A 22,390-nucleotide genomic window follows, 5' to 3' on the forward strand; every position below is an offset into this window, starting at 1 on the left:
ATTGGACGATTATACTATATGATTTCATTTAAAGGTGATAATTGGAAAGGTGGAATTAGATTTGGATCAAATACTTTTTTATTAAAAAAAAATTACATTTTAAGTTCGAATAATTTAAAGTTTAAATTATTAAGTTCTAAAATAAAATTAATTCAATTTTGTATTACTTTGGGTTTAATTAAAGAAAATTAAGTTGTTATTTTTTTATCAAATCGGGTTAAATTAAATTTAAATTCAAATAAATTGAACATGTTTTTTAAATTCCGATCCACTTTGGTCTTTTTAAATTCTTTTTATGATTCAATTTGTTTTATTTATGTATATGTTTACATTTCAATGTTTCTATTTTTTTTTTTTTTTGTAAGTATTTATTATTTTAACCTTTCATTTTATCTTTCAACAATGCAGTGACAAGAATGCATACCTTCCCAACAAGGAAGAATTCTCCTAGTTCTACATCGAAGTTTATCGCCGTCTAACTACCGTTGTTTGTTGTATCAACCTTTCCATTGCTATATAGCTTGGGTGGCTTGCATAAGCTGACATTATTCATGAGACATGACCCAAAATGAGAACAGATTGATTAAAAGATTGTAAAAGTACAAGTAAAAGAAAGAATAATCAAATAGAGTGACAATAAACAACAGGTAAACATAGGAAGAATGTGTACAACATGCTAAAAGGTAATCTGGCAAAGCAGTAGCTATAAGAATTAAACAAACTAAGAATTGCTTGATTTAAATTCTCTGCAATATGCTGCCGATACTCCAAGCTAAGCAGGTGAAACATTGGAGATTTCTCTGGTTCCTCATATGCAAGCAAAGCCATGAAATCCTGCAGTAACAGCAAAGTCTTTCACTATCACATATAGATTAGATGCATGAAAATTTACTAAGTTAGAAACATACTTCAAGCTTTTCAACATATTTTTGCTTCTTTCCAAAAGAGGTCAACTTCGTCTGTGCAAATTCCAAAGCTTCTGTGCTGCAACAGAAGTGAATTTTGTTAAAATAAAAATATAGGATATCTGTTATTCATAATTTAGGAGTATATGATTTAGAGGATATCTGTTATTCATAATTTAGGAGTATATGATTCTCTTGCACATCATTTCCTAGAGCATACAAGCTCCACAAAATGACAGCATCATATTATTGTGTATCACCCTATAAATTGAAGGTACAGGAAATAGCTGAAACAATAGTAACATGCCAAATTCCATAATAGTACCCAAAATCATGAAACAAGGTTAAGACATAGATCAAACTCGATCAAACAACCCCAAAAGCTACATTCCCCAGAGTAACCTGCAGCCAAGAGCTATAATTGGATGCAAACTAACTTTCAAAATGACTATTCAAGACTTGAATTTGTAGAAGAGACTCAAATTCCAAATATCCAAGCAAAGAGTTGACCCCTAAAATCAAGGTTTTATTTGCTATCATGATTTATCGAACAACAATAACAGTACAACACCTAGATGCTTACTTATTGATTCTATTGCAAAATATACAATACAACCCATGCTTATTCCAGAATCTATAAATACCAAAACATAAAACAAAGAACTCACGCCCTAACGAACCCCCGTAACTGCAACAACCAACAAAATCCATCGGATTGAAAATATTATTAACCCTAAAAGTTAATATTAAAAATTACAAAGAATTCAAAATAAGCACAAAATACATGTTCAGTTACTAACCTTAAACCAGTGTTGTAGATGGAAGGATAAAAGAGATGAACGCCTGCAATGAGAAAGGAGGGGGCTTGCGAACGGCAACGGCAAATGAACAGCAAAGCATTCAAGGGTTCAGTTTAGGGTGGGATTCGAAACAAATTCGAAAAGGAAAAGGAATCAGACAAAAACAAAGACAACCGATTGGAAACGGCATGAAAAGGAAAGGAATCGAAGGCAAGAATGAAACAAATAGCCTAATTTCTACCTGGGAAACAGGTTGCAGAGAAGAAAGAAGCGTGGTAAAAGAGATGAAATCGGGCGTAGAGAAAAAAAAAGGGAAATCTGGAATTCAATCGGGGAAAAATTAGAGGCGTTAATTTTAAAAATGCCACTAATTTCTACCTAATTGTGGCGTGTATTGGTTCAAACAGCACCAACTCTTTCCTCAACCTTTAGCTTTTTCAATCTAGGAATAAACTTTGGTATTTTATGTTGCAGCGTTTTAGTGAACAAAAGCAGTTAATTTTTGTTTTTAGTAGCGTTTGTCAATATAAATGCCGATAATTGAAATTTTCGCAGATTTTTTATAAAAGTGCAACGATTTTTACAAAAATGTAAAAAGTTAGTGACGCATATAAGTGAAACGTTGCTAAAAAATTATTACTAATTTTTTATTTATTTTAATATATATAATTTTAAATGTTAGGTCAATTCAAATTAAAAAAAAATTAATATTGTTATAAATTATTAATAAATTGATGTTAATAAAAATATAAAATTAAATTTATTAAAACGAGATAAATAGATTAAAACTACGAGATAATAAAAAGATTAAATTAAAGCTTCTTTCTTACCAGAGCATGAATGAGACCATACCATACAAGAAGAGAGAAGCGATAACTTTTTTATTGAATCAGAAAATCAATAAGGTTAGAGGAAATAATTAGTGGCCTCTAAAGCCCAATCTGTTCGATCCGTTCCTGAATACAGTAGTGACTGCAAAACCTTGTGTGGGTTGTTCAATAAGGGACCAGAATGACAATTTGGAAACAACATTTTTTACATTCTTGTTCTGCGTTGTAAATTTTGATTCTATTCCACGCATTGCAGAATCATTTCCCCCTGAAGTTGGATGTTTTCTTCTCCAAAAAAAAAAAAAAACCTTATGGAGTAATATATTACGAGGAACTCAAGAAAAACACAGCTGACCGCTACTGCCCACAACTTAGAAAAAATTTTGCAGTACCATGATTCACTTATATTTTTCTTATTTGTATTTTTAATTTAAATCACTTAAATTTTTTCGAATATATAATCTACAAGTCTTATCAATATACAGAACTTATATTCAGTTGGCAATTATTTATATATATATATAATTATATATAAAGTCGTGATCTAAAAATAACGAAAAAAAATTGTATATAAATGTTTGGGATTTAATTTAAAATTTATTAAATATTATTATTTAAAATAATTATATAATTAATTGAATTAAACTTTAAATTTAATTGACAAGCTTATTTGCTATTAGTTATGTGTTCAGTTAAAATGAAAGTGGACCTATTTATTATCAATAGAAGTGATGGTTTGTCAAATCGACAGGTCTAGTCCAATTTCTAAACAATGATTTGGTCCAGCTTCAATATGATTTGTAAAAATATTTATTATAAAATAATTAATCTTAATTTTATTTTAAATTATGTTTGAAATTATTAATATAAAATATTTATTAATATTTTGATAATAAATTTAAATAATATAAGTAATATGAGCTTAAATGGGCAAACAAGACGTCGAACAACCTCGAAAAGTGCTAACAGGATATGGCCCGACCTTGCGTATAAGCCGTTAAACCTGGACACCTCTAAATGCAAATTTTGGTTAATTATTTATGGAATATATGAATATCAATTTCAAAATGTTATTCATTGACGTCTTTAAAGTGGATTCAATTAAATTACACATATTGTTCAATTTTATTAACATAAAAGTAAAGAAATAATCTAAATAATTTATAAAACATATAAGTGTCTGTAAAAGCAGAGTATACTTAAGCTATAAAAAAATGGTGCTTAATTTAATATGATTAAAATAAACTATGCTTTAAACTCTACCCGATTCATAGAAGGAATAAAACAAGGTAACAATTTCCAGCTAAGTAGCACAACAGCCGAAACTGCTACATCTAAATAAAATCACATCTAGCACAAGTGCTGGTTCAAACTCCTCTGAAATAAAATAATTGGTCTTTTGATTTGCTCTTTCTATCTTCATTGATCAATTGTAGCTGAACTTGCACTTACCAAAACCTGTCAATTTTCATTACAAATATGTTAATAAAAATGAGCAATAAATGTTGTTATAAGATTTTTATTTGCATATTGGAAAGAACAGATTCTGACATGAAATCAAACTTACTAGGATCAACAGTAATAAGCATGGCGGTCCCTCCGAAGTCGCAAGTGCCACCACTCCCCTTCTTGTTTTGCCAGTAGCTGTTGAAAGCGTATGATGCATGCGCAATCATTGTGTTGGGTTGAAAGCAGGCCCCGTTGGGTTGAATTGACTTGCAATCTGCACCAGACCCACATGCGTAGTCCATTGCTGCTTGGATTACTGAATCTGGAACTGTCGGCTTAGCAACACACCAAACACCAGACGGTGACCCTTTGTGTGGAGGAGGGGGTTCCAAAGGTGGTGGGTTCTGCACAGGTGGTTTATAGATGGGCTGGCCTGGAACATGCTTAGGGGAACTAGGAGCATGTTTTGGTAGGCTGGGTTGATGTTGAGGGGGGCTTGGGAAAATTCTAGGTGGACTGAACCCATTTTCGGGTGGATATGTTTCCGGTGGATTAGCTGGAGGGCTATGGATGTAACTAGGTGGTGGAGGGGTTGGTAGCCCGTAAGACGGCGGAGGGTTGGAAGGTGAATGTGGAGTAAAGGGAGGAGAGTGGTCAGGCTGAGGAAGTGGTGATTGTGAATCAAAAGGAGGTAAATAGAAAGGTGAGTTTATGGTGTGTGGATCAACATTGGAATTGACACGATTTGTTACTATCAGCTTGTTTATCAATTGGCTGATTGGACTTTTCTGGAGTCTTGAGTCATGGTACTTCCATGAATGAACCGTAATTCTGGCATCTAAAAAGACAAGAAACAACAATTATTAAGTGAAAAAAGAGAAAAACAAAGGAATATATAAGTAGAAGGAATTTACATACCACAACGAGTGAAGAAAATGGCGGCTAAAATGGAAATGCATACGACTGCATTGAGCAATCTTAAACAGTGCCCCCTCGACTCCATGGCTCTAAGCAAAGCCTGAACGGAGATAAGAAACTAAGGGATGAACGATGTGTATAAATATAGGACGGTAACAGGCCAAGGACATTTAGTTAACAGGGAAAAAGAGAAAAGAGCAGAAGGTGGGGCAGAAAACGGAATTATCAACATAGGGAAACTAAAGAAGATTCAAAGCCAATGGTTGTAGTCACACTATAACAGATGTGCTACTGCTTGGAATAAATGGAGAGCATTTCTTTTAGCTCGTTAGAATATATGCTTGCTTGGAAATGGAGGAAAATGGGGGAAAAATAAAGAGGTCTTGCACTTTTCTTTTGCTTGCTTTCTACTCAAAGTCAAGGAACACTGTCCGATATCCTCTGGTCTAGAATCCCCGAAAACATGAGTAAACGATTAAGTACGAGGATTATATTGTTGAAACTTGAAAGGACTTAATTCAACAGGAAAAGGGAATTCTATGTCTACATTCGCATTCTTGCAATTTCCAATTCATCCCTGCAGAAGATAGGCAATCTATATTATAGAACGTCGATCCCACTCATTGAATCACTCAGCAGCGAAGTGCAGTTACGCATTTGAAATTTAACTTGAACTCAAGCTTTTATTTTATTTAGGTTTAGTTCAATAAACCATTATCTGCTCTTCGGAAAGCAAGTTGATGTGTATTGACATAATAGAAAAGGGGTAAAATCAGCATAATAGTGGGGTTTTCTGCAGCTCCAATATGCTGTCTCCTATTACAAAGTTTTAAGCTGTGCTTCAGCGCCTTTAGATTTTCATGGTTAACCATAAGAAAGAAGATTCAGGTGCATTCATTGATCTCTAACAACAAAAACTGGAAAAATTTTCTATCACATGAGAACGGGTTACTAAAATTATTAGCCTTGGTACCTTGGACGTTGCAGGTTAGAAGAGAATATGAAAGCATACTCCTTAAGCTTGTTCATCGGCCTCCATTTGAAAGCATGTCCAGATATCATCCATTTCCAACAATTTAAGAACATGTTTCTTTCCTTAGTAATAAAATTAAGATATTTACATAAACTCAATAACCACTGGATGATCAGATTCATAATGTTCAAGGATAAAATCGTGCTAATGCTGTTACAATCTGTTTACCAACGAGTCCAGATAAAGCATCAAAATCAATACAAATTTTGGTTTAGCAGTTAAAAACAAAATCAATACAAATTTAAAATCAATTAACCATATCACCAACTTATATATCAGAACAAAATTAAACTTACCGACATTTTCATAGATCAATACCAAGCTAAGAAATTGCAAGAGACTTCTCAATTTAATAAAATGCTTTAAAAAAAAAGGGGATTACAAACATAATACCAGAGCTTTCTATAGCTGTTTTAACTCAACTGACAATATGAAAATAAAAATTAATGTCTTTAACAAGTCAAATAGCAAAACACAACCCTCAAAAAAGCAACCTTACTTCTTATCTTCTTTCTCAGCCTCAGCAGCCTTCTTCAATCTGGCACCGATATGGCGCTTATTCATACGTTCCACACGTAGCTTGTTATAGGCCTTGAATGACTTCATCTCCTCTGTGACCTTCACAAGCTCAACTGAAGGCTTCTCACGGCAAATAGGCATGTATGGTCCTTGGACTTGGGTGGCAGTTGCAAGCTCCTCAGCAGTAGAATCACCAGCCTACAGGAACACAAACAAACAAAATTATAAACACTAAACAAGATAAAGGGTTTAACAATTACGCACTGTAAATAGGGCATAACAGATTACCTTCAATTTGCGAGCACGTCTTGGGAAGACAACAAGTTTGGCCTTGTAAGTCTTAAGCCTCTGAACATTGGCTTGAAGACCTTCAAGAGATCGGTTCTTACGGCGGTGATCAACTGCAATACCTATGGTAGGAGCAAGCTTCTTTGAAATACCAGCAGCCTGGTCGGAAAATAATGTGAGCGCCACATTCAATACAACCACATACAAACCACATCAAATGGGAATTTCAAACTATCTAACATACCTACTATACACTTCCATCCACACACCTACAACAGCATCAATAGCATTCATTGTCCTATTTTCTTTTTAATTCATAACTGTCTAATTATAAACTTGATTGTCAACAAGGGTGTTAATTAAAAACTTGGTCACCTAATCACGGGCCGAGTACCAAATTATTTCTTCAATCACTTGAAATTACTGTTTGCAGTTAAAACGAAATTTATCGAAACTTTAATCCACAAATCTATATTAGAATAAAAAAAAAAACCCAAAACCTAGATCAGGATTGCTACAACTACTGAGAAAAAAATACTAACTTACAAGATCAAGGCATTCTAAACATAACCCAAAAATCATATAAAAGAAGATGAGAATTAAAACAGTAAACCTTAAGCTCTTCCAGAGTGAAACCCTTGCCAGCTCTCAACTTCATGTTGTACTTCAAAGTCTGGCAATGGACAATAGGGCGAAGAGGTCCAGAAGTTGGCCTTGGAAAGATCCTCACAGCCTTCTTTTGCCTTGCTGCAAAAAATCCCATACCCCAATTACATATCAATTTTAGCCACTCAAGAAACATCATCTTATTTTACAAAAGTACACAGAAAAATCCAAAGTATAAAAAACGCACCAATTCTTCTTCTCGCCTTCCTTGCTGGCTGATTAAACCATGTTTTCACATAGTTCTGCCAGTGCTTCTTGAAGTGGCCATTTGGCACAACATTGTTATGCTTAACCATGACTTACCTGTAATTTGACCGCAAAAAAAAAAAAAAAAAAACAAAACAAAACAAAATTACGACAATTTGAAATGAAAAATGGGAAGATGAAATTAGATGAAAAAAGCTGAGCACCTTTGAACAAGGGTGACTGGAGGAAGAGATATGGTGTAAAGATTGGCGCAGATAAAAATGATCCCCTCGGCCCTCCTTTTAGGGTTTTCGGGGGAATGGCTTATTTATATACTGCTTTGGTTTTTGATCTGACGACTGATTATTAGCCTTAAAAATCTGACGGTGTCAAAGGAGTGGGCCAATATCACGAAGCCCAGAAGAGGTAATATTACTTCCAAATAAAAATAAGAATTAGTTAAATTAAGATACCTTTTTAAAAATAAAAATATGTTAACTTAATCCAATTTTCTAGATTACAATAGCTCAAATTTAAAGATGATTTTTTATAAATATAAAGTCTTTTAGACTTGGCAAATTTATATAAAATATAATAACTCTTAAAGTAAATAATATAATTTCCTCAATTAAAATGGCATATATATTAAGCATAAAAGAAATAATTTAAAACATAAAAAATGGTTATAATGAATTTTAAATTTATACCTGTATACCTACTGTCTCCTTTTAAAGTTTATGTTATCAAATTAGCAATGTTAATAAATGTTAATTGAGGGATTAATTTTGGGATATAAAAGATAATTTTGGGCAAGAAACTTTTTTAGAAGCTTTTTTTTTTTTTTTCTGACAAGTATTGCTACTTCAAAATCTTGAAGGTTTTCCCAAATGGGTTTTTTTATTTTTGTGTTTTTGGTAGGTGCATGATGTTGATATTCAAAGGTTGGTTGGAAAAAATTCTTTTTTATGAATATATTTGAAGATTTAGAATTGCTACTTTTCAAAAGTGTAACCTTTTTTAGAGGATAAGATCCTTATAGCTTTTATTTACTTTTTTTTTGTTGAGTTTTGTTTTATTCTTTATGGAAAAATTTTGTATTCTTTCCTGGTTGAAATTTTTTATTTTATTTGCTAAAAGAGATTGATAAATTTTTGTTATTAGGCTTCTTCCTCTCAGTTAAATTTTTCAAAACTTTTTTCCATCCAAATACGTCATTATTATTGTCATCCATTGTCGAGAAACACTATCAGTTTTCATCCTCTCAAGTATCCCCTCTTTGTAATTCTTTAGTTGATTCCGTTTGCACTCGGATCCTATAAACATACCTAAAGAAACTGCAAAAAAAAATTTGAGAAAATGTTTTTAATAGGTTTAAGTACAATGTACAAGGCATGCATGTGTTTGTTAATTTCTCGATAAGACAAACAAAAACATGTGTGTTATTTTAACCAAGCAACATGAAATTTGAACAAAAAATGGTCATATCAATTGTTATACTAGCAAAGCTTTGAATTGGCATGAGATAAAGTTTGTTTTTTTGGCATGTTACCTTTTTGGGTGGTACTTGAAATTTTTGTTACTAGCATTTTCCTTTTGGGTTTCACAGTTTTCCATGTAATTGATCTAAACATAAACAAATTAATTGATGATAGCGTTATTAGTTACATTGAGCAAGTAGTTATTACACTTGGTTTTATTTTATTATTAATGCATTTTATATTAGCTTAATTTATCATAAAACTTATTTATGTTTCGTTATATTTTTGTTTGGTTGCAGTCCCTTGAGACCACTTATCCCGATAGAAGCCATGGATTGATGGCTTAACAGTGTTGGAATTGATAGGAATAGATAGAGTTGGTGTTTTATCAGAAGTATCTATAATTTTAGCTAACTTGTAATACAATGTGATAAATGCTAAAGTATGGACATATAATGGTCGAATTGCATCTTTAATTTATATAAAAGACTGCAATTTGATGTCCCTAATTAAGGACTCGCAACAAATTGAGATAATAGAAGCACATTTAAGGAATGTTTTGAAAAAAGATAATGATATTCATATCGCAAAAACTTCAGTTTTTATTGCTATAATCCACACTAAGAGAAGGTTACATCAAATGATGTTTATAGATAATGACTATGAAAGAATGCCTACTTTGCAACATAGGACAAATTTGCTTATGGTTATTGTGCAAAATTGAGTGGAAAAAGGTTATTCAGTTGTGAATGTTCAGTGTAAGAATCGAATCAAGCTTATGTTTGATGTAGTTTGCATATTGATGGACATGCAAAATGTTATGTTTCATGCCACCATTAACACAACTGGGGATAAAACATATCTAGTACTAAATTGTTATTGTACTAATCTTTTTATGATTTTAATTACATAACTTCAGTTTGTTGATTTAAACCTATTTATTCTTGTTAAGGAATTTTATATTAGGCACATTGAACCCCGATTAGTTCGAAACTTGAAAGACATAATTAATCCATTTATTTCAATTAGGTTTTCATAAAATAACGTAACTATATAGTATAGCACTTTCATGTGACTCGAATTATAAATTTGTTTATATAAGTAGGTGTTGATAAAAAAGATAAGAATACACATTTACATGAGCAAAGATATCTTATATTGAATTCAAAGTTTTGGGGTTTTATTTAAGGGTATCTTCTAGTTTTGAAAACTAATTGATTCTTAGGGTTTTATTGTTCCAACTGTAGGTTTCAGAGGGCTACTCATCTTTATCCTTTTTTTTAGGTGCTCAACATTTTTCACTAACTCAAATCATTCTTGTTTTGTGTCATGTTTTTCAATTAGATCTACATTATCCTCAATAAAGTTATTTTCAATGATCCTAACATCATTTTCATCATCATCATTAGAGGAATAAGATGTATTAAGCAATGGGTTAGCTTCATGCTTTCATTGCATGGAACTTCCCATGAATTGCCTACAATAAAACCTCTCAACAAATAAAAAACTTCACAAGTTGAGGTATGATTTTAATGAAATGCAAAAAAATTAGTTTCTCTAAAAGCTAAAAAAATAAATTGTTGACCAATTTACACATCTTCTTGCTGCAAATAACATAGTTTATTCTTTTTTTATTTTAGAAAACAAATTCAATGAAATAGTTAATTCCCAAGAAAACTTAGAACAATGAATATGATATTGCAGGTAAAGTCCTTTCTTTACGAATTTCTCATTATAGTAGAAGTAATTCCCTCATTTTTTTAGTGTGCATACATGTTTAATATAGGGCTAAAAAATAGTAAGGAAGTAATTACTTAGTACTTGGCAATGCATGAAATGCATTTTACGACCTAATTAGGTAGAACAAAACATTATCAAAAGATTAATGAAATACATTACCTTCTTTGGTGATATAGCCCCATTCAAATTCTAATATGATAGTTGCTAGTCAAAATATTGAATTTGTCCAAACAAAAATCCTGTTGTAACTCCTAGCTCAAAGAACTCCTTAAGAACCAAGGCAGAATTTGTTCCTAAAGAGAAGTTTTGGACAAGGTTTCCAGTTGAAGGATCACAGCTTATACCTCATCATCAATTTGTGGAGTTCTAATGGAAGGATTATTGTCTAGTGGTATTTAGGTATGTTGTTTTTTGCTTTTTAGTTGAATATTTGTTTTTCAAAATTACTTAGTTTATTTAGAAAATTTGAAATTAAAGATAATCTTAATAATTAGTTTGCTTCGTTGCATACTAGTTTTCATTGCCTTTGTTTAGTTTATTTTTTTGCTTTTGTTTTTGTTTCAATTGTTTGTTATGTTGGTTACTAAGGATGGCATCGGGTCGAGTTCGAGGCGGGTTTTGCTCGCCCCGAACCCGACCCAATCCGACACTATGTAAACTGTATTCGACTCAACTCGAAATTAATAAAATATTATTTTTTTAAAATATAAAATATTATTTTTAAAATATAAATATTTAAAAATATCATTATATAAATATATACATATAATTAATTAATTAATTAAAAAATAATTTTTTATATAATATCGGGTCGGGTCGGGTTTTATGCATACCCGAACCCGACCCGACCTCGATTATTTCTTAACTATACCCGACTCGACCCGAAAACCGAAATTCAAAAAAAAAAAAACTCGACCCCATAAAGTCTGGTCGGGCCGAAACCCATCGGGGACGGGGTTGATTGCCGTCCCTATTGGTTATTGAATTCCTTTTGGGTTTTTAGACATTTGAGGGAGTTATTCTAAGTGGATCCCATGAATTACATGCTAACTATTTGTGACAATGATGCCTTTAGGGAGCTTTCTTTTTCGAGAAAGAGTAAAAGCTTCTTTTACCTTACTAAAGATGATAGATTTATGATGAAGACGGTAAAGAAATTAAAAGTCAAGGTTAGTTGTCAACCCATTAGACTTAATGTGAAAGTTGTTTTGTCTTGATGCAATAATTTCTCAAATAGTATTATTAAAAATTGAAAATTTATTTATTTTTTATTTTTCACATTATTTTGTTTGTTAAAGCTAGATATATTTGATAAGTAGGATGATTAGATTGAATCAAAAGTTTAATTAACTACATTAGGTCCTCATAAGGATATTTCTAAGTTAGTACCAACATGCTTTTCGATATGAAAATTTCCTTGTGACAAAATTCTATGGCTTACATTGTGTCAAACGTATTGGTTAGCTAAAGGTATGCGTTTGAAATAAATAGAAAATATACTGAGTTACGGATGAAATTATCTCACTTACTCAATAATTATTATAGTTAAATATCATAGCTGATTTATTGTGATGGGCAATTTGTTCTACTTTGAGTGCCAAATCCATAGATGGTTCAACCTTAAAAGATCTTCCCATGGTTACTCAATTGATAAACCAAAAAAGGAAATTAATAAACCATAACCTTAAAAGATCTATACCTTAATTTTGTGTTTCACCCATAATGAAATTGGTTCCAGGAACTTATGAAGTAAGCTATTTTTCTATTCCTCTTTCTGTCTATTATTCTCTTGTAAAGTACTTTATCCATCTCACATTTATCATTAATTTCCTATAACTAAATGGTGATAGGCAAATTGATCAAGATTGTGAGCTCTTGAAGCTGAGAGAATTATGAACTACAGTCTATTAGTTGGACTGCACTTTCGTGGTGATAATAAAGCTAATAAAATAGGGTTATCATCATTTTTCTTTGTGCACTGGTAAGTTAATAATAAACATCATACTATTTCATATGAAATTTGAATGAAGAATTTTTATTGCAATAAGAATGCAAATTTGATTGCCCTTGCCTTATGTAAGCAAAAAGGATTCATATCAAAATGAAAAGTTTATGTGTAACTGTAGATTCCCTTAAGCAGAGTTACAAGACATGGATTAGATATTGGTTGGCCAGTATATTTTGCTGTCTTCATTATTGATTTTTATGGTTAATTGTTGATAAGCAATCCTTTGCCTCTATTTTAATATAAACTTATCAATGTAAAAAAAAAAATTTTTTTTTTATATGAATGACATTTTAAGTTGTAGGATTGGCTATCTCTGATAAGATACGTACAATGAATGTACGTAGACTCCTCGTAGCGTAGCATGGGCCTACATTCTAATAATATATAATTTCATCATTTAATCTTGAAAAGAAAATGATACATTGAAAATTTAAATTTGTAAATTACTTCAATTTTGGATATTAAAAAAATATGTAACTTAATTACAAGACAATTATTTTATAAATTAGTTATCATGTTAAATTTAATTATCAATATTAACACAAATTATTTTAAATAATCTCATTTAGTTCGTTGTTATAGGTCTTGCGATTTGAGCAGCCTAAATCTAGTGGATATTATCTCGTAAGAGTAATTATATAAACCAATTAAGTTAAGTATCGGATTCAAAATTAAATAATTTTGATTCAATGTAAATTTTATTATTATTTTATCATGCATTTTCTTATTCTAGTGTAGTTTATTATAAATTTGAAATTTTTGTACAACTTTTTAAAATTTTGATTTTCTTATAACATGTAGTTGGATATATATATTTTAGATATCCATAAATTCTGAATACTTAAATATATTGAGGTCAAATGCTAATTTATGGTTGTACACTCATATTTAAATTAATAAAATCAATTATTTAATTCAATCAATTAATTAATATATCACACAACTCATAAATTAATTTAAAATAATTATTACAAAAACAAGTTTAATAAAACACAAGTACACAATAGTTCAAACAACTTTAATTTCATAAAACTTTATGAGATTATCATAACTTTGGAAATTTAAAATTTTTAATTTGTCTTTACAAATATTATCATGTATTTGCAGCTTAATATGAATATCTTTTTTAGGCATTTTAGTTTTAGGCTACATATGATAGAAAAGATTAAAAAAAAATGAAAAAAGTTTTTAATTTAGTGATTGATCTTTAAAATAACCCATGTTATGTTGATCATATATTGAAAATTGTGAATTTGAGAAATTTATATGTATAATATCTATTTAATTAAGTGAATAAAATAAATAAAGGTTAAGGACAGATTATAAATTTTAAAAAAAAAATTTCCTCCTTTACCATTTTCTTTTTTTAATACCCAATAGAGTGCAAAAAAATGTTTTTCTCTATCTTTCCTTAACGGCTTATTTAATTTGGTTTAAAAAGAATTTAGACACACATAAATCAAATTGCATCTCTGTGCTTTTTAACCTTTTTACCTTTTTTTTCTCTTTGATATTTTGTTATCTTTTTTTTAACCTATGATAAAAGATAATTTTCTCTCCATTCCATTACAAGATTTAATAATTTATATTGTTTTTAAGTGATCTTCATACATAATATTTTTCTTAATATCTTTCTTTTGATGCATTACTCACTTAATGAGAGTTTTTTGCTAGATCAATAATGGTATTTCAATATAAAAAGAAGTTTTTAATTCATGAAATATTCAATAACTGTCTTAAATCTTTAATTTCATTATGCAATTGCCTCATTTGTTTCGACACCATTCTTGAAACTCCTGAATGTTACATTACTTAGAAAATGCTAAGATTCAATAAATTAAGGTAATCTTAAACCCACTATTTTCTTAGGTAATATAATATTTCAGGATGAATGTCACTTTATAACATTTATGCCTTTAATAAAAGGTGTTTTTGGTCCATTTTATCTTTGCAATTGTAACATATTATAAGGAATTACCAGCAGCAAAAGTTTTCTTTTCATTTTAATCGAAAACCGTACCACCCAAAAATGTTTTTTTTCTTTACATTAACCATATGCACCTTTGACCACTTTGTACACCTCTAACCAACCATGATTGTCTTTGCTTTATTGGGTTGATATGTTTTTTCATTCTTTTAATTAAAAATTTTTATCTACTTTAAAATTTTTTTGAGATTTTTAATTATATGTGTTGTTGGCTTTTGTTCTTGAGTGTTCATGGTAATTATTTTATTAAAAGTTTCAATTTTTCCTTTATTCACTATTGGGACTTGATTAAACATGGTAGATTTTGGTTTATGTTCGATTGATATTCATTTTGTTGGTTAATTTGTTAGTTAGCTTTCTTTCATACACTATTTTGGATACGGAAAAAATGCAAAGAATTGTCCGAAACTTTAAAAAAAATCAATAAAAATGGAAGTTGTGCAAAAATGCAATCAAATGCATTGTTTTCATATTGATAATTGATTGTGAAATCAATTTGGTCAAATGTTTTTGCTTGTTAAAATAAGGAAACAAGTGTTGTTTTAATTAGGAAAGTTAAAGGCATATTTGACATTGATACTTATATTTATGATATATAGGAAGTTGATAATCAATTAATTACTTTTTTTAATATTTTTTGAAAGGTATGGAGAAATATTATATTTTTTTCGACAAACATAGGCTAGGCATTTATAATACTTAGGATGAAGCTAAATTAAACACTTTGCATCTCATTTTCTTATAGTAAAGAACTAATCATGGGATTTTTATCGGTGTTTTTACAACTTTGATTATTTTGTATTTTTAAAAATAATTTGTTTACCTAAATTTGAACAACATTTTAGGTAGGATAAAAAAATTTTTTCAATGTATTATTATGGATACTTATTAGTTCTTATCTTTAAAATTATGCATGATTATCTTATTATGCATATATATGATATTATTTCGATAGGTAGGATAAAAATTTTTGTTCAATGTAGTTGACTTATTATTATTATTATTTTGTTATTATTATTATGGATACTTATTAGTTCTTATCTTTAAAATTATGCATGATTATATTATTATGCTATATATATGATACTATTTTGATATAATGTGAAATGATAGAGATACGTTGATAATAATTGCTATTTTCTCTTTAATTTTTAATATTTAAATATGTCTTATTACATATAGAATTACATGTATGCATATTCAATTTATAACTTGTTCATTTTAGAGGGTATTTTAATAATGCCATCATTTAAGAATATTTAATTCCTGGCCAATTAAAGATAAACCAAACACATGCATGCCATTTTGCTGTGGATGTTTTTTGGTAATTTTTTTGGGGAAAATCTTATTATCAAAGGTATGAAGTGTAAGATTTTATGAATCAAACTCAAAACTCCCCTAAAGGTGTGTTTGTATTAAAAAAAAAAAAGAAGGGTTGAGACATGTTAAATTGCCTTGTTTGGAGATAATATTTAACGGCTGAAAAGAGAAGATTTGAAAAGGTACCATATCCTTCCAAAATCTTATTTAAAAATATAATAAAATAAAGAACTTAATTTACAAAGAAAAGGATTTGTCATAAAAAATTTAATTTTGGCTTTAAAATGGTCTATAGTTTAATGCGTTTTCATAACTAATAGAATCTTAAATCTTAAAATGTTTAATGTGTTCTTTTAATTTGAAATTTTGGTTAAAATCTATACTTATAAATTAAAGTTGTCCCCTAACTCATTGTTTTAATTTGCTCAACACCTCATCAAAGTCATAAAAAATATTAGAGGCAAATATGGGAAGAAAAAAACTAAAGGTTCTCTAGAAACTTCTCCACTAACATTTCATCTTTTCTTTTCTTCTCATCCTATCTTTTATCCTTCACATTTCCTCTTTCGCTCACTCTCTTGATCTTAATTTTTAACTCACATAAGAGCTTTAAATTATGTGGTTTTTATAGTCTTTATTCTTTTTTCTTTTAATGGCCTGGGTTTTCAGTGTTATTGATTTTTAGGTTAAATTTATTGATTATTAGGTTTTAATTATTTGTGAGCAAGATTATTGAAAAGGATCAAAGATTTGGTGAAAATGGGTTTAAGAAAGCAATTATGTGTCAAACATAATGGCATGCTTTGTAGACAGGACCAATTTTTTCATTTTCATTCGTATTCACTTTCAACCAGAACAAGAGAGAGCTTTACTGCTACGAGGATGCAATGATACCATAATCATTAGTCCCTCGATACAAAGGAATTGATCCACTTCAAACTCAAGGCCAAAGTCAAGACTACTTTTCTACATCAAGATCTGGCCCTGAAAAAAATTGGTAACTTATCCTCATTCGATCGACTCAGGCTATAGTTTGATTCTTGTTATATATACCCATTAAAGCAACCCAATCACAACTTTCATTGTTTTTTCAGTTAAAGATTTCATTTCTAATATAGTTAGTCAGAACCTAAGTTTTATTTTTAGCTTTAGGGATCCATACCTGATTAGTTCAAAAATTGCATTAAGTTTTAAATTTTTTTATTGTATTTAATTTTTCATTTACTTCTTTTATTCTAACAAAAAATGTGTTTGATTTGATTCATTTAAGTTTCTAACTTTTAATTTTGTATGTGATTTTAGGAATTAAATGAATCAAGGATTGAACTTCTTAGTAAAATTCAAGGGTTAAAATAGGTAATAATGGAAATTATAACTCTTTTTTTAAATTTTTACATTTTTCCATATTGTAGGTTATATATTTTGAGAGTAATTTTCCTATTAAAATCTATAAAATTGGACATCAAAATTAGACACCCAACTTAAAATTTATCGTGATGTAAGTTTAATTTTTCATTTTGTTCTTTCAAAAAAAAATTTTGGCTGTCATAATGTACTATTGATGTATTATTTTTCATGGCTTTTTCCATTCTCTATTGTTTATTTATACTGAGTTTGTCAGTATTATATAGTGATAAAAAAGGCTTAGAAATGAAATTTGTGAGAATAAATGTTTCATGTCATGAAAAATAAGTATTTAGCAGTTGAAGTTAATGGATCTTTTACTATGAAATGAAGGTTCTCTTAAGAGAATCTACATATGGGCATTTGTTTCCTTCTTTCCCTTATGGATAATGGGCATCATGAAATTTAAAGTTCCTTATACATGCTTTCGTGGTTTGCCTTATCCAAAGAGTTCATAAAAAATTCAAAGCTGCAATGCACGTAAATCTGTAAACAATATGTTATTGAAGGTAGAGTTTTTTACTCAATTTATCTTTTTTCCCCTTGGTTATATTGTTAATTTCATGTAATGGAGGAATCTTTCCCAAGATCTTAGTTTATTTGAGAAGTCCAGTGAGTGCTTAGTTTGTTTTGTTATATAGGAGTTTGTATTAACCATTTTAATTTACATATGAATTGTTATTAATTTTATGTTTTCTATTTGAAGTCGAAGTCAAAATTTTTATGGTTGATCTTTAGATTGATCAAATGATTTAAATTAATATTTGTATGATTTTTATCTAACTTTACATATGTAAATTATAGGTATGATAGAGATTATATGCAAGGAGCAATAATTGCACTATTAAGAGTGACAATGAATATGTATTATTCTTTTATTTTTTTTTAGATATGCTATTTTATTTATCTTTGAATTTTAATCATTTTAATCTTTTTGCAGTGTTTCAAATTATAAACTAAGTTTTGTCATCATATTTGCCTTTGAATTTATATTGAGGATAAGAACTCATATATAATTTTTTTATTTTTCTCATAATTGGTAGGTTAGACTTATATTGAAAAAAATGAGAACAAAGTAAACAAATCTCATAACAAAGCACAAGCAAGCTACTAGTAGCCTCTAAAAATGAATAGACTTCTATATGATTCTATTCAACTTTTAACTAAAATTATTTTGTTGAGATAATGTTCCTATGCAATCCTTATAGGGTTGGAAAAGTTTCAATGTGATATTTTTATTATCAAAATGTTTAATTAAGTATCTAAATGTTAATGCATTTATCATGTAACCCTAACTTTTAACATCGTTTAAAACATATGACATGGTCATCACTAGATAAGGTGATTCATGTATTCATGTCGTATAAAATATTGAAATTTGTATATTCGTATCTGTTTTACACAAAAATTACATGTCAAAATTTGTGTTGACATGAAAATATAAAATATTTTTTTTTAATTTTTTTAAACCCATATATAGTTGTTATTAAAATTTTAAATCATGTCATATTTGTGTACTTCATCCATATCGTGTTTTAAATTATCAAATTTAGTCATCATCTAATTACCATTTGACAAATAATGCCATGTTGACAAAAAAAAAATGTAAAATGCATACACGTGATGGATATGTGTCACTTACATGACATATATATGGTTGCACATGTGAAAGAATGATTGACTCCAATTTAAAAAAACAAAATTATAAATTTTTTGAAAAAGAAAAGGTAATTAAAATATTTTTATTTTTAAAAAATAAAATTGAAAATTAACATATATATTTATATTTTTATAAGATAAAAAATTTTAAAAACATTACTTTTTAAAATTAAAAATTTGAAAATAAAAAATTTATAAATATATCTTTTTAAATTAAATAGTTTTTAAAAATAATTTTTATTTTTTGAAACATAAAATCTAAATATTTTAAAATTTTTTCATTTTTTTCTTTCATTCCTTTTCTCTCATATTTTCTCATTCCCTTCTTTTTTTCTTTATTTACATCCGATCTCTATTGTTTAAGGTAAAATTCGACCAGCAATTGTTAAATCTAACTAGAAAAGGTCGAATCCAATATTTTTATGGCAAGAAACGACATTATTTACTTATATTATCATTGACTATGCCAATATAGAGCATTTGTAACTATATTTAGTCACTTACAAGACTAATTCAATGCACCAATGGATAATCTATTGATTAATTATGCCATATCATAATGTTAACCACAATCACTATTGCAGCCTGTTGTACTAGATATTAGGAAACTTTCATGCTTTTCTCTATAAATTATGAAAAAATATTAGTTATCTTATTTGTTGCCAAAAGTAAAAAATAAAGTTAAAAATAATTTTTATTTAAAAATAAAACTAAAATATTTAAAATTTTCTTTTTCTCTCTCATTTCTTTCATTTTCTCTTTCTCTCTCTTCACACCCTATGTCTCTTACTTGAAGTTGAATTCGACCAATAATTATTAGATCTGACCAAATGAGGTCGAATCCAACATTGTTGTGGCAAAAAATGGCATTATTTACTAATCTTCTCGCTGGTTGTGCCAATCTAGAGCATTTATAGCTATATCTAATCACTTACAAAACTAATCTAATGTAACAATGACATAATCTACTGATTAATTATGTCAAATCAATATGTTGACCATTAATCCCTATTATAATTGGTCGTATTAGTTATTAGAAAACTTTCATGTTTTTCTTCCTAAATTATAAAAAAAAAAAAAAAGAGTTATCTTATTTGTTGCCAAAACTAGAAAATAAAGTTAAAAAAAATTTATTTAAAAATAAAACTAAAATATTTAAAAATTCTTTCTTTTTCTTTCTTCCTATTTTTTTTCTTCCTCTTTCTCTTTTTTTACACTCGATTTCTCTTACTTAAGGTTGAAACTAACTAACAATTATCAAGTTTGACCAAATGAGGCCAAATCCAACATTGTTATGGTCAGAAGCACCATTATTTACTAATCTTATCATTAATTATGCCAATTTAGAGCATTTGTAACTATATTTAATCACTTATAAAATTAATTCAATGTACCAATGACATAGTCTATTGATTAATTATGCCATATCAAATTGTTGGCCACCAATTTCAATTACAACGGGTTATATTAGATATTAGAAAACTTTCATGTTTTTAATTTTAAATTATGAAAAAATACTAGTTATCTTAACTATTACCAAAAGTAAAAAAATAAAGTTAAAAATAATTTTCATTTAAAACTAAAACTAAAATATTTTAAAAAATTTCTTTTTCCTGTTTTTTTTCTCCTTCCTCACATCCCTTTCCTCTTTCTCCTTCTTGCTTGAGGTTGAATTTGACCAACAACTATAAGATTTAACTGAACGAGGTTGAATCCAACATGTTGTGGCCAAAGTTGTCATTATTTTCTAATCTTATCATTGACAGTGTCAATCTAAAGCGTTTGTGACAACATCTAGTCACTTATAAGACAAATTCAATGCATAATCTACTGATTTATAATGCCAAATCAACATGTCAGCCACTAATCCCTATTATAGCTGGTTGTACTAAATATTAGAAAATTTTTTAATTTTTCTTCCTAAATTATGAAAAAAAAATACTATTTATCATATTTGTTGCCAAAAATAAAAAAAGTAAAGATTTACTTTACTACAATCAATATGGTAATAAATTATATAACCATGATTTTCAAATACAGTCACTTTAATTAAAAAGTTGTATTCCTATCTTTTTTTATTGTCTGAAAAATATCTTACCATATATAATTTTTTTTACTTAATTATGATTATACATTGGATTTGTACAAATCATTAGCTTTCTTAAGATTATTATATATTGCTTCTGAGTGTTAGCTTCAATCATGTTTTATCTTAACCTTTACTTATTATTATTTATGCCTTAACTTTTGATTTCAAGTTATTCACTTGCATAGCAATCAAGATATGTCGATGTATCATGTCGCATGGATTCCACCATCTGATAACTCATGGAAACTCAATTTTGCTGGATGCATCAGACCTATCGGTACTGGCGCTGGGTGCATTCTTCGTGACCAAAATGCTATCTTCAAAGTAGCTTGTGCAGTACCAATAAAAGATTGTAGAGACCTTGTAATGGCAGAGTTAATTGCTTTGAAACATGGCCTAATTATTGCCATAAACTATGGAGTTGATTATATTGAAATTGAAGGAGATCAACCACTGGTCATCCAAATGCTCCAAGGTCACCAAGCCACACCATTTTATGAAATTTGTAGAGGTGTTCTTCACGAATGCTTTAATTGCATTAAAAATTTTCGAAGTGTGAAAGTTCATCAAATCCATCAATATTCTAATGGTGCTGCAAATGACATTGCTAGAATTGCAACTGAACTCCAAGAACCTTCGTATTGGGATGGCAACCCTCCTTCAGCTATAGTTAATACTTTAGTTACTGATGTAATTGGTCGTTGGATTTCTTAATTTGCTTTTTGGTCTCTTTTTTTTTCATCATTTTAATAATGTTACACAATTTTACAAATTTATATTAATGATTGAAAGTTTGAGTAGTATTTTTGAACATGAAAGACATATTCAAAATGTATTTTATTCTTCACCATATTTTTTAACAAATATTTTAACCATTAAAGTATGAAAAAATAAAGAAAAATATAACAATTTAAATTAGTTTGTACTGATAAGGATTAGTAAGGTGGGATGAATTGAAAAAAAAAAAAAAAGAAAGAAGAAAGAAAAAAATAAAACTGAAAATAAAAAAAATCTCTCATAAATGTAACATCCTTTAATTTTAATTGAATAAATTTATAAAAAAACCACATATTTATCATCCATTCGATAAGGTTGAATAACTAATTAAAAG

General features: G+C 28.8%; 3 protein-coding genes and 2 pseudogenes across 3 annotated transcripts; 2 read left to right on the plus strand and 3 right to left on the minus strand.

The window, feature by feature from the left end:
* Positions 1-562: 562 nt before the first annotated feature.
* Positions 563-1,818, minus strand: LOC149512893 (uncharacterized; the record flags this gene model as incomplete). Its single annotated transcript, XM_089751109.1, has 3 exons — positions 563-834; positions 909-984; positions 1,706-1,818. Coding segments are annotated over 3 exons (402 nt in total), but the record flags the coding sequence as incomplete, so codon positions are not given.
* Positions 1,819-3,738: 1,920 nt separating this feature from the next.
* On the minus strand, positions 3,739-5,657 carry LOC111305639 (uncharacterized). The gene is made up of 3 exons (XM_022903346.2): positions 4,903-5,657; positions 4,103-4,822; positions 3,739-3,993 (listed from the first exon to the last, which is right to left on the minus strand). Exons 1-3 carry the CDS (start codon positions 4,985-4,987, stop codon positions 3,962-3,964), a joined length of 837 nt encoding a protein of 278 aa, XP_022759081.2. The 5' UTR covers positions 4,988-5,657; the 3' UTR covers positions 3,739-3,961.
* A 608-nt stretch (positions 5,658-6,265) lies between these two features.
* LOC111305640 (large ribosomal subunit protein eL13z) lies at positions 6,266-7,894 on the minus strand. Its single transcript, XM_022903347.2, has 5 exons — positions 7,819-7,894; positions 7,596-7,711; positions 7,356-7,489; positions 6,743-6,901; positions 6,266-6,652 (listed from the first exon to the last, which is right to left on the minus strand). Exons 2-5 carry the CDS (start codon positions 7,702-7,704, stop codon positions 6,431-6,433), a joined length of 624 nt encoding a protein of 207 aa, XP_022759082.2. The 5' UTR covers positions 7,705-7,711; positions 7,819-7,894; the 3' UTR covers positions 6,266-6,430.
* Positions 7,895-8,974: 1,080 nt separating this feature from the next.
* LOC149512894 (ACT domain-containing protein ACR8-like) lies at positions 8,975-10,083 on the plus strand (annotated as a pseudogene).
* Positions 10,084-11,855: 1,772 nt separating this feature from the next.
* On the plus strand, positions 11,856-21,993 carry LOC111306518 (phosphatidylinositol 4-phosphate 5-kinase 1-like; annotated as a pseudogene).
* The last annotated feature ends 397 nt before the right edge of the window (positions 21,994-22,390 follow it).

This window comes from Durio zibethinus, chromosome 21, assembly GCF_047325235.1.
Source record: "Durio zibethinus cultivar Kanyao isolate XHJ-2024 chromosome 21, ASM4732523v1, whole genome shotgun sequence".
Classification (NCBI taxonomy): domain Eukaryota; kingdom Viridiplantae; phylum Streptophyta; class Magnoliopsida; order Malvales; family Malvaceae; genus Durio; species Durio zibethinus.

What these genes read in the sequence shown, in the direction of transcription:
- LOC111305639 (XM_022903346.2), bottom strand. Translation starts at nt 4,987, where the DNA reads ATGGAGTCGAGGGGGCACTGTTTAAGATTGCTCAATGCAGTCGTATGC. An exon ending in CATTTTCTTCACTCGTTGTG is followed by an intron (nt 4,823 to 4,902) that starts GTATGTAAATTC and finishes TTGTCTTTTTAG; the next exon opens with ATGCCAGAATTACGGTTCAT. An exon ending in GCTTATTACTGTTGATCCTA is followed by an intron (nt 3,994 to 4,102) that starts GTAAGTTTGATT and finishes GAAAATTGACAG; the next exon opens with GTTTTGGTAAGTGCAAGTTC.
- LOC111305640 (XM_022903347.2), bottom strand. Translation starts at nt 7,704, where the DNA reads ATGGTTAAGCATAACAATGTTGTGCCAAATGGCCACTTCAAGAAGCAC. An exon ending in GAAGGCGAGAAGAAGAATTG is followed by an intron (nt 7,490 to 7,595) that starts GTGCGTTTTTTA and finishes GATTTTTTGCAG; the next exon opens with CAAGGCAAAAGAAGGCTGTG. An exon ending in GACGTGCTCGCAAATTGAAG is followed by an intron (nt 6,653 to 6,742) that starts GTAATCTGTTAT and finishes GTGTTCCTGTAG; the next exon opens with GCTGGTGATTCTACTGCTGA.